At 40.7% G+C, this 13394-nt stretch overlaps 1 protein-coding gene across 1 annotated transcript in view; it reads left to right on the forward strand.

Moving 5' to 3' along the window:
* Nucleotides 1-13394, forward strand: part of RHBDF1 (rhomboid 5 homolog 1) — a 219202-nt gene that overhangs the window by 167548 nt on the left and 38260 nt on the right. Inside the window, exon 12 of the mRNA XM_082260219.1 lies at nucleotides 12758-12861. Coding sequence (XP_082116345.1) covers nucleotides 12758-12861 — 104 coding nt within the window. The remainder of the gene's footprint in view (nucleotides 1-12757; nucleotides 12862-13394) is intronic.

Raw genomic sequence — 13394 nt, forward strand, 5'->3', positions numbered from 1 at the left:
AGCACAGGCCAGGATAAGGACCCCTTAGTGTCTTATAATAGCCCCTTTGCCCAAGAGGGGAGGACCCTAAGACACCACCCAGGAGGAGACCCAAGAAGGGAGCCCCCTTCTACTAATTTTTAACACTCGGTAGGCTTGGATGCTGAGACGATAAATGCTGAACCACCTTTAGCCAAAACACAGCAGACAAGCCGAGGAGCAAATAACTGCCCCTGGGAGGGAAAGGGGTCCCTAAAGGGAGAAGAAAAGGGGAAAAAGAGACCCCCTCTTAAGGTCGATCTACTGGAGGTCCTTCCTCTAAAAACTGGGGCCCCCCCCTACATATCATAGAGACTGATTATTACTATAGGCAGTTGCCAAAAGAAAATTGGTGAAGGTCTGGACTCTGTCTCAAATAAGGAAAGAAATCTGGGACAGGAAATCCTATATCGGTTAACATATCCCTCCGGAAATATACACATAGTACTCTCGCTCCCTTGTTTTTTTTTTTTGCTTTTTAGGAGGGCTGTGAATCTTGCCCTTACTTATTTTTAAGAGGGCAGGATTACGGCCTCGGCCAGATAAAGAGAGGTAAAAAGAGCATAGCCTTTAATCATTCCCCCACACCTATTTCAGCTGAGCTAAGGAGAGGCATCTTAGCGGGAGAAAGAAAGAACATAAGTATAAACATTAGCTATACATAAGACATACAAAAGGAGGTGCCATGTCAAAGCTGAAAAATAAACAGACAAAGGAGGGGACGGAGAAACCTGCAAAAATAACAGCAAGCCCTGGGACTATCAGAAAGTATATGACTCAGGACGGGAAGGGACAAAATGAAACAGCGGAAAACCAACCAGTTGTAAAAACAAAACAAAACAGTGAGGGGAATAAAAGGACTAAAGGTACAAAAAATTTAGAACTACCGGGAGAGGAGACCCTAGACTTATCTAGAGAGAGTACACAAACAGGAGGAGATGGGGAATCAGGAAAGGAAGAAGACCAAAGGAGAAAGGATCAGCCACCTACAAAATCAGAAATGATGGAAATGTTCTCTAATCTGGAGAGATCAATTAAATCTAAAATGTCAAACCTATATAGGGACCTAGGACATACCCTGGTCAGAATAGAAGAAACAGAAATGAAGATTAATTCTCATGGGAAAAAATTAAAGAAATTAAAAGATCAAACGAAGAGAATGCAGTTAGAACAAAGGAATATGGCATATAAGATGGAAGACCAAGAGAATAGGAATAGAAGGAAGAACTTGCGGATTAGAGGGCTACCGGAAAAGGGTAGAGAAGAAAAACTTGAAGAAATGTTGGAAAGTATCTTTAATCCTCTCTTAGGGAAGGAAACCGTTGATAAAATAGAATTTGAAAGAGTCCATAGAATACGGAAACCTCCGAACGCTCCAAAGGACAAACCAAGAGATGTGATAGCGAGATTCCATAAATATGAAGCAAGAGCTCAAATCTGGGAAAAGATGAGAGACAGACCAATAATGAGATACGAAGGTGTAGACATACAAGTCTTTCCAGACCTTTCCCAGGATACAATTAATAGAAAACGCACTTTAAAACCAGTGGTAGATGCGCTAAGGAAACAAAATATTCAGTACTTCTGGAGCCATCCGCCAGGATTGGGAGCACGAAAGGATGGAAAAACGATTTTACTGAGGTTCCCAGAAGATACCTTGTCTTTTTGTGAAGCTATGAAAATACCAGTAATGGAGATGCCGGGATGGACAGATCAAGAGCTCCCAGATGAGGATTCAGAAGATGAAAATGAGTGGCAAGAAGAGCTAAAGAAGAAAAAAAGAACAAAGGAAAAAAATTAAAGACTTGAGCCCAGATTGGGGAAGATGCAGTTAAATAGGGAGAAGGGGTGGGAATGAGATGATATGGGGAGGGGAGGAGGAAAAGGGGCAACCAATGAAGAGTTTTTAAGAGAGCGGCTCCACGGAGGCAATAGGGTGTACTCAACCTTCACCCCAAGAATAGGTAAGAAGGGAAGAATTGGCGAGCAAGGGCAGAGCTCAACCCTGGGGGAATGTCGATGGAAATGGAGGGGAGGTAAATCGACTAACCTAGTTATGGGGCAAGTGGAAACTAGGTGCCCACTGAGGCGAGGATCGGCAAGGGAGGGGGGGAAGGGAGGAGGGGGGAATGTGAGGGTGGTCGGGGGGAGAGGGAGGGGGGGAGGGTAGAAGTAGGGAAAATTATATCATAAAATTGTCCCGTCTACCCCGCTCATATAAAAAACAAAAACCCACATATAAGAGGGAGGGCTCGGACCTCCGAGAACGCCAGCCAAACAAACCCAGGTGTGATAAAAGGAAAAAGACAAGGTGTAAAATTAAAATAAGGAAAAATAGGAAGACCAAGATAAAGGGATGGATAATGTAAACTTTATATCCTATAATGTACGCGGAATGAATTCCCCGGTTAAGAGACAGAGAATCATGAGAGAAATTAACTACCTGAATGCAGATGTAATATTCTTACAGGAGACACACGTAACGCATTCCACTAATATCAGGTTTTATTCACAAAAACACCCTACATGGTATTATGCGGACTCACTTAAGAAAAAATCTAGCGGAGTAGCATTTGGATTTGCCAGGGGGGTGAGATTTGTACTGGAGGAGAGGCTGGCGGACCCGGAGGGAAGATTCCTCTTTCTGAAAGGAAAATTAAATGAAGAGGAAGTTACATTAGCCAACCTTTACAGTCCCAATGTGGGACAAGTGTCCTTCCTGGGTAAAATTTTGGGGAAATTAACAAACTTTAGAAAAGGAGGGGTGATTCTGGCAGGAGATCTCAACCTGAGCCTCGATCCAAAGATGGATAATATAGCGCGGCACCAAAGAATTTCGAATCATCAGAATAAAGAGATTAAGAAAAAATTATATCAAAATCAATTGGCAGACATATGGAGAATTCTCCACCCAAAAGAAAGGGATTACACCTATTATTCAAATATATACGGGACATATTCAAAAATTGATTATTTTTTGGTAGAACATCGTTGGATAGAAAAAGTAATAGAGGCGAAGGTGGGGATCAGAACCTGGTCAGATCACTCCCCCATCATATTAAAAATGAAATGGGGCAAAAAACAGCCTAAAATGAACATATGGAAAATTAATGAAGAACTAATTAAGGATAAAACATGGGGAAAGGAAATTGAGAAAGAACTGGAAATGTATTTCCATAATAATGACATAGAGGAGACACCTAAAAACATCATATGGGAGGCACAAAAAGCCTATATGCGGGGTATACTAATATCCAAAGGGGTACAAAGAAAGAGAGAAAGAATTAAAAATAAAGATAGATTGATGGGAGAGGTATATGACCTGGAACAAAAACATAAAAAAGAAAATAAGGATGAACTCACCCTCTTATTGGAGAGGAAAAAAGAGGAATTAAAAGAATTATTAGAACAGGAAATTAGACAAGATTTTAATAGGGTGGCAAGAGAGAAATATGTGGAAGGAAATAAAATTGGAAAAAATCTGGCAAGAATCATCAAGAAAAAAAAAGCAAGGAATTATATAGAAAAGATTAAAAATAGAGGGGGGGAACTAGTCCATTCCGATACCGAAATAGCACGGGTGTTTCAAAAATACTATAGTAACCTTTATGCGGTAAAAGGGGAGGAAAAACAAGATGACAGATTGAATAGAGAAGGAAAGATCAAAGCATATTTGGAAAATGCAAAAATGCAAAAAATAGATGAGGAAAAATTAGCATTACTAGAGGCCCCAATTACAAATCAGGAGATACTTAGAGCAATAAAAAAAACCCCGCGGGGAAAAGCCCAGGACCGGATGGGTTTACCATCGGCTACTACAAACAATATAAAGATCTCCTGGCCCCAAGGCTTGAGGGGTATATGAATGGACTAGGTACCAAATTTAATATGAGTAAGGAAGCCCTTCTAGCATCCATCACAGTTATCTTAAAAGAAGAAAAAGACCAAACGCTATGTTCTAGCTATAGACCGATATCTCTTTTGAATGTAGATACTAAACTATTTACAAAAATACTTGCAATAAGAATGAAAAGGCTGATGAATGAGTGGATTCATAGCGATCAGGTAGGTTTTATACCAAGAAGGCAAGGCAGAGACAACGGCATTAGAACAATCTTGCTGATGAAACAAATGCTTAAAAATAAAACCCCAAGTGTGATACTATCAATTGATGCTGAGAAAGCATTTGATAGGGTCGACTGGGAGTTTTTAATGAGAACACTAGAGGAACTGGGATTGGGGCCTAGAATGATGGCTTGGATTAAGACATTATATAACCAAGAATAAAAATTAATGGGACACTATCTGACCCTTTTGAGATTCACAACGGAACGAGACAGGGGTGCCCCCTGTCTCCAATGTTGTTTGTGATCTCATTAGAACCACTATTAGCAACAATAAGAGGATGCACTGACATCAAAGGGATAAAAGTGGGGAAGGTGGAGCATAAGGTCGCGGCGTTCGCAGACGACCTGCTGCTCTATATCTCCAACCCTAGAATCTCCTTGCCAAATTTAATAAAAAATCTGAAACAATATGGAGAACTCTCAAATTTCAAAATCAACCAAACAAAATCAGAGATATTAAATATTAAGATGAGTATACAGGAGAGGAATAGGCTAGAAAGTGAATTCCCTTTTTTATGGAGAAAAGAAGATTTAAAATATCTAGGAATTAAACTAACCCCTTACCCAGAAAAGCTATATAAGATAAATTTCCTGCCCTTATTAAACGAAATTAAAACAGAAATAAATAGACTAATATCGAGAGCCATATCATGGTTGGGAAGAATCAACATCATAAAGATGGTAATTTTATCAAAAATATTATATAAATTCCAGATGATACCAATACGGATCCCACAGGTATTCTTCAAAACACTAAAAGCACTAATAACCAAGTTTGTTTGGAAAAATAAAAAACCAAGGATCAAGTATACAACATTAAGTAAAAGTAAGGGAGAGGGGGGCTTAGCACTTCCGGATCTTAAAAAATATTATCAGGCATCAATTCTTACACGGGTGTTGGAATGGGGAAAAAACGAGAGTGAGAAAAATTGGGTTAAAATTGAAAACACAATGAGTGACACAGACCTAGGTAAAATGATTTGGATTCCATTAAAATATAGAATGCTAAATAGTAATACACACGCCATCACACGACAGGCATTGAAAATTTGGGATATAATATACACTAGAGAAAAATGGAAATATAACTCACCACTAACGCCACTTCAGGACACAAAATTTTTTTGCACCAGGGGAGGGAAAGGAATACGGAAAATGGATGGGAGAAGGGGATGTAAGGTTAAAGGATATTATGAAACAGGGAAAAATTATCACGTTTGCAGAGTTGAAAAAGAGAAGGGACTGGAACCTCACTGAATGGAGGTACTGCCAGTTGAAACACTTTGTTAACTCTCTACCCCAGCCGATTAGAGGGACAAATGAACTATTGCCATTTGAACAGATATGTACATCTGAGAAAACACGAAATAGTATTTCAAATGTTTATAAAATTCTTAATGAAGGTGAGGAGCTGGCATTGCCCCCATTCGTGGAAAAATGGGAAAAGGATTTGGGTGCCCATAGTGAAGGATTCCAATGGGGAAAAAGTTTGAAACTGGTTCACAGTTTCGCAATAGATATGAGTATGGCAGAAACTAATTATAAATTGGTCTCCCGTTGGTATAATACCCCAGATAAAGTGGGGAATTACCAGGAGGAGAACTCAAAATATTGCTGGAGGGGATGTCAAGTAATGGGTACAATAGCTCACATCTGGTGGGAGCTATTGTCCAAAAATTAGAAAATACTGGCAGGAAGTCTTAGCCGCAATTAAAAAAATCACCAACATTGACATTAATGAAGATCCTTGGGTTTGTTTATTTCATGGGACTAAAATGTCGATAAAACAATATAAAAAATCCTTGATCCCCCACCTGTTAAATGCAGCAAAAAGCTTAATTCCCCTGAATTGGAAAGAGAAGGAACCCCCATCGTATAAGGAGTGGCTCTTACGAGTGGAGAAAACGAGAAAGTTGGAATCTTTAAGAGTGTGGGGAGAAGAACAATATGAGAATAGGTTAGAGATTTGGGAGACATGGCAAAATATTAAAGAAAGAAGGGATTGTCTTTAGTTGTAAGATAGGGTGGGGGGTAAGTTAGGGGAAAATAGGGGGGAGTGGGGAGCTTTATTGGGAAAAATGTTCTTTTTGAGGAAAATGAAATGAGCTGTAACAAATTTTTACCTTTGTATTTGGAAATCTTTAATAAAGAAATATATATAAAAAAAAAACAGTCCGGGTCATACACAGAGATAGCCGATAGTGGAAACTGGGAAAATGTCTTTACTATACTAATAGTGTATTGAAGTGTGATAAACACGATAGCACCCTGCAATACAGAGGCCTGGCTGGGAGGGACATTGGGGACAGTAGTATCGGGTGTCGCAGCAAATTCCTCTACTTGAACATACACAACATTTTTTTGGGGGTTTGCGGTCTGTGTGGGTAGGAGGGAGGATATCCGGGAAGTGCCTTTCATGAAGTCTGGCTAATGCATCAGAGCGAATTTGTTCAGGGGGATGGCCATGGGGATAGAGAAGGGCTCTGATAATGTCCTCTTGAAATTTTAGATAGGTTAGGGATCCTTGGGTACATTTGGAAAAAATAACATAAGAATTGAACAGGGCTAGCTGAATTATATAAATGGTGACTTTTTTATACCAGAACAGTGATCTCCTGGTGGCCAAGTAGGGCTGCATCAGCTGGTCGCTCATATCCACCCCCCCCCCCCCCCCATCAATAGGTTATATTCATGAATGCTTTTTGGCTTCTGGATGGGACCTCGGTCTTGTCTGAAGTTCCACCAGGGTGTCGTCGTGTATTGTGGAAAGGATGTAGACGTCTCTTTTATCTCTCCACTTCAGAGCTAGTACCTCTTCATTAAGCATACTGGCTTTTTCCCCCAGATTAAATTTTTTGGTGATCAATCTCTGTGGGAAGCCCTTGCGGTTGGACCGTGCTGTCCCACAGGCCACAGTCTTTTTCAGGTAGAGATGGCGGAAAAGTGGGAGACTTTTGTAGAAATTGTTTACATATAGGTGGTAACCCTTCCCAAACAGTGGTTCTTACAGCTGCCAGACGATTTTGCCACTTGTCCCCATATAGGTAGGGCACCCAGGGGGTTTAGCTGACTGTCCTTTCCCTCATAAATTTGGAAATCTTAAATGTAGCCCACGGCCTTGTCGCATACCTTGTAAAATTTTACCCCATATTTGGCCCGTTTACTTGGGAGGTATTGTTTTATTCCAAGTCTTCCGGTGAAGTGGACTAGGGATTCATCCACACAAATATTTTTATCAGGGGTAAACATTTGCTTGAAGCTGGAGCAAAAAAAAATTGATTAGGGGCCGAATTCTGAATAATTTATCGTAATTTGGATGATTTCAGGGGAGGCACTGGGCATTGTTGTTGAAATGTAAAAATCGCATTATCATTTCGTAACAGGTTCTGGGCATCAAAGAGGAGTAGACTGGCATATGATGGATAGGTTGGGTAGACCAGTAGGAATGGAGTTCATTTTTTTTTGTCAGACCCATGTTGAGGGTCAGTCCAAGGAAAATTTTAAATTCTTCCATGGTGAGGGGTTTCCAAACAAAAGGGCGGGCAAAGGAAGAATCAGGATTGCTGGCAATATGTTGGCTGGCGTACAGATTACACTGCTCCACGATGTAGTTCAGCAGATCATCTGTGAAAAATAAATGAAAATAATAAAGTGGGGTTACATTTTCTGATTGTATTTGAGGGCCTGGCTGTGCTGTAAAAGGGGGAATTACAAGTTCTGCTGAAGTATCGGGCAGCCATGTAGGATATAATAGAACATCCGGGAGGCTAGTATGGGCCCTGCCTCGTAGTGGGTGGGATGACCCGTTACCAGCAGCTGGCCTATCATGTAGGAATGATGCCCTGCTTGTGCTTGCCACTGCACAAAGACTTGCAGAACTGCTGGTGGATGCCTGCGTATAATCGTGGAGTGCTGCGCTGCTGGTGGATGCCTCAGGATTTGTTGCACTGCTGGTGGAGGCCTCAGGATATGTTGCCCTGTTGGTGGAAGCCGGCGCCTGCTCAAATCTCCGGAGCCTCTTTGTTAGGATTCTGTCATCCTCCGTTTCCATTTCAGAGCCACTGCTTTGTACTGGCTCATACTCGCTATCTGAGTCTGACGGACAGAGTTCCCCGCTACTCTCATCCGACATACTCTAGAGAATATGGAGAGCCTCCTCGCAGCTATATAATTTTTTAGCCATGTGGACAGATTTGCACGGATGATTTCTGGGAGAGATGTGTGACAGATGTTGAACTGAGATGCGGCAGATGTTCACTGGGACAGATGTGGCAGATCACGGACAGGTGTGGCAGATCATGGACAGATGTGTCAGATCACAGACAGGTGTGGCAGATCACAGACAGGTGATGATGTGTGCCAGATGTGTGCGGACAGATGTGCACTGGATGATCACGGACAGATGTGCACCCGATGATCACTGACAGATGTGGCAGATCACGGACAGGTGTGGCAGTTCACATAGAGGTGATGATGTGCGCCAGATGTGCGTGGACAGATGTGCACCAGATGATCACAGACAGATTTGGATGATGTGACAGGTGTGCCAGATGTATGCAGACAGATGTGCGCAAGATGTTCACAATTAGATGTGCGTCAGATCACAGTCAGATGTTCACCCGATGATCACTGACAGGTGTGGCAAATGTGCGCTGGCAGATGATGTGCGCCAGATGTGCACGGACAGATGTGCGCCAGATGTTCAGTCAGATGATCACAGACAGATGTGCGTCTGATGATAAGGGACAGATGTTCGCCTGATGATCACGGACAGATGTGCGCCTGATGATCACAGACAGATGTGCGCCTGATGATCAAGGACAGATGTGCGTCTAATGATCACGGACAGATGTGTGCCAGATGTGCGCAGACAGATGTGCACCAGATGTTCAGTCAGATGATCACGGACAGATGTGCGCCTGATGATCATGGACAGATGTGCGCCTGATGATCACGGACAGATGTGCACCTGATGATCAGGGACAGATGTGTGCCAGATGATCATGGACAGACATTTGACAGATGTTTATATCAGTGTTGGTGACACTGTTTTGGGGGACACTGTGTTTTGGGGACACTAGCAGGGTGATCAGTGTGTAATTAGCAAAAAAAAAATGCTTCAAACTCACTGATCCCCTGGCTGCAGCACAGATTATCTCTTCTTCTCCTCACTGACAGGATCTGTGTGAGGAGAAGAAGAGATCAAAGCCGTCACAACGGCTGTATTTACATTACATGACGGCTGTGATTGGACACAGCCATCATGTGATCAGGAGGGCCAATCACAGGGCCCTCCTGCCACAACTTGTTGCTATGTGTCTGAGGGACGCGCCGCTGCTTGTGCCCGCGGCGGCGCAATCTCCGTATATGTACAGTGGCCGGGTGGGAGGTGGTTAAAGCTTCTAATTTTTTTACATTAAAATAACAAACATGGTATATTTACCTGCTCTGTGCAGTGGTTTTTTGCACAGACCAGTGGTAAAGAACCACTTTAGTGGGTATTCCATAGTTACATAGCTGGTAAGGTTGAATAAAGACACCAGTCCCTCCAGCTCAACCTATGTGGGTGTATGTGTGTTCATGTCAAATACCATTTCCCATATCCCTTTTTACTGTGTTCACTAAGATTCCTATCTTAGAATATTTTGAAACCATCTATACTTCCCACTGACACCACCGATTGTGGAAGGGAGTTCCACATCCTTACCGCTCTGACAATGAAAAACCCCCTACACTGTTTAAGCCGCTTCTCCTCCAATTTCATTGAGTGGCCCTGCGTCATCTTACACTCCCTGAAACTGAATTGTTTATTTCCTATGCTAGAATCACCATTAAGATATTTGTATATTGCTATCATATCTCCTCTCAGGCGTCTTTTCTCCAGGGAAGTTTATAGTCGTTCCTCATAACTGAGGTCCTACAGTCTCTTATTAGCCTGGTCGCCCTTCTCTGGACTCTTTCCATTCCCAGCACATCCTTCCTGAGGATTGTTGACCAGAACTGGACAGCATACCCCAGATGTGGCCAAACTAGAGTTTTTTAAAGTAACAGAATTATAGTTTTGTTTTTTATGATGATATTCATTGGCACAATTTAATACATTGAGCACTATAGCGTGACGTTATTTGGATTATTTTAGAATTATAGTTTTATCTCTTGAGTAAATACGTACCTTTTTAAATGCATGCTAATATTTTGCTGTCCTTGCAGGCTGCAGCTTGACATTATATGCCATTGCTGAGTCTGTCATCTACTAGGACCTCCAGATCTTTTTCATCCTGGATTACCTCAGAGGTTCTCCCCCTAGCGATTAACTTGTGTTCAGATTTTAATCCTCCAAGTACATTACATTACATTTTTCAACATTAAACTTCATCTGCCCACCCCTTTATTTTATTCAGATCTTCTTGTAAAGTTACTGCCCTGCTTAGCTTCGTGTCACCAGCAAATACTGAGATTGTACTATTTATACTAACCTCTATCTCATGAATAAATGAATTAAACAGAATTGGTCCTAGAACAGAGCCCACTTACCACTTCAGAACAGTCTGAGTACACGCCATTTATCACCACCCTTTGGACTTGCACCTGTAACTAGTTTCTACCCAGGTACACACCTTGTGGTCCATGCCAACAGACCTCAATTTATAAATAAAACATTTACGTGAAACTGTATCAAATGCTTTTGCAAAATCCAGATATACCACATCAACGGGCCTTCTCTTATCTAAGCGGAAGCTCACTTCCTTGTAGAATGTTAACAGATTTGTTTGGCAAGTACGACCTTTCATAAATCCATGCTGATTACTACTAATATAGATTAGTAGATTTATAGATATATTTATAGTTATATTTATAGATATAAAATCCCCTCCAGTAGTTTACATACTAGCGATGTTAGACTGACTGGCCTGTAGTTTCTGTAGTGTCCAGGTATTTATCTCTGCCTTTTTTTTAAATATTGGTACCACTCTGGTCTTTCGCCAATTAGCTGGTACCATTCCATTCAGTATACTGTTCATAAAAATTCAGAATAAGGGCTTGGCTATGACCTGACTGAGTTCTTTGAGGACTCTCAGGTGTTAGCCATCTGGTCTTAGTGATTTACTTGCGTTAAGCTTTTAAAGTCTTTTTTGAACACTGGGCTCTGTTAGCCACAAGGGTACATTCTGTGATGTGTTACTAAAGATACATTCTTGATTACTTTTCCCTCTCATTTTCCTGTGTAATAACTGAGGAGAAGAAAGCATTTAATACAGTTGCCTTCTTCTTATAATCTGTAATCAACTTCCCCCGATCATCCATTATAAAACTAATGTGCTCTGACCTCACTTTGTTTTGTTTATAAATGTATATGGGGTGTTTTTTTTTTTTTTTTTTAATTAATATTTTTTTTTTATTCTTGCAACTTTGCAGGGGGGTTAAGAGAAAACTTTAAGTTCTGTGGCAAATATTTTATTTACATTAGAAGCCTTGATTTGAGTTTGATTCGAGTTCCTACTAGTGTAATGACTGTTGCATAGTGAAACCCATTAACAGTAGTAAGAACATACAGCATGGAACTACTGTCATTAGAATAATCAATATATCCTCTCTCCCTAAATTTCTTTGATGTTTGGATATACAGTAAAACCTTGGTTTGAGAGTAACTTGGTTTGAGAGCGCTTTGCAAGACAAGCAAATTTTTTAAATAAATTTTGACTTGATATACAAGCGATGTCTTGATATACAAGTATCGTCATGTATAAAAAAGAAGAGAGGAGCCTCTAAAGTGTAGCAATATGGTTACATTTAATGAAGGTTCAATATTTAGCAACTCACATGGTTGATGAATAAAACAGGCACATCTAAGTATGCAGGTATCTGGGGTAAAGCTGTCCACATAGACCATCCTCTGCACAGCCATCTTCATCATCCCTTCCCCGCTGCACTCCACGAGTGATTCAAAGCCTCACTTTCAGATCACTCTACTGCAGGCTATTCTTCCCGGTCAGGATTGCAGACTGACAGTGGTGAGAGTCGGTGGTTCAGAAGATGGTCTATGTGGACAGCTTTACCCCGGATGCCTGCATACTTAAGTGTGCCTATTTTAATCATCAACCATGTGAGTTGCTAAATGTTGAACCTTCATTAAATGTAATCATATTACTACACTTAGAGGCTCCTCTCATCTCTCTTATATTCTGTAGCTCTGCTAGATTTTGCTTCTAATCCCATTGGGAAGGCTGCATATTGTGGATGGACATTTTATGGTTACACAACCTATCACATTGCTATAATCTTTGTATATAGACTATAAACCGAAGGACTTGTGAAACGAATCATCTGAGTTTCCATTATTTCTTATGGGGAAATTAGCTTTGATATAAGAGTGCTTTGGACTACAAGCATGTTTCCAGAACGAATTATGCTCTCAATCCAAGGTTTTACTGTATATTCGAACCCATGCTATAACTTTGCACGTAGACATGCCACATTTCTCCAATTTTATGCATTTCCTATTATCTTACTAATTTTAAAATTCCTTATCTAACCCTAAAACTGCAAAATTTTATGCAACATTTTATGGCATCTACACGTATAATTATTATTATTTTTGTGTTTTCCTCTAGTCTACCCTGGCTGTATGGGTCAAATGGCCATCTCATTCTAGTACCCCACTTTTGGCAAACAAAAGTGAAAGACATTATGGGTCAGTATGTCGCCAGGATCCAAGGTATGAGCATGTATGTGAAATATATCATGTTTTAGGTGTTATTGAATGTTAATGTTCCATTGAACAACTTTGAAATTGATTTACTAAAGGCAAATATACTGCTGTTCTAGATCTTAGTAAAGGAGGGGAAGCTCTGCTGATTTCTATCATCCCATCATGTGCAAGCAAAAATTCAGTTTTCTTATTTTCTTCGTGTGTGATTTGGTATTCTTTGCAAAGTAAAGATTTACCTAATTTTCTAAGCTCTGGAGTAACTGCACTTGCAGTGCACAGGATACAGGTGCATATAAAAAAATTAGAAGCCCAAAATTTAGTATCTCAGAAAATTATACATAAAGCCAAAAAAAAAAAAAAAAAAAGGATTTTTTATACAGAAATGTTGGCTTACTGAAAAGTATGTCCACGTACAGTTTAGTATCTCTATACCAATACTTGGTCAGGACTCATTTTGCATTAATGACTGCATCATCGCGGCATGGCATGGGGAAGATCAGCCTGTGGCACTGCTGAGGTGTTATGGATGTCCAGGTTTC

The sequence above is a fragment of the Pelophylax lessonae genome (assembly GCF_965119305.1).
Source record: "Pelophylax lessonae genome assembly, chromosome: 6".
NCBI lineage: Eukaryota > Metazoa > Chordata > Amphibia > Anura > Ranidae > Pelophylax > Pelophylax lessonae.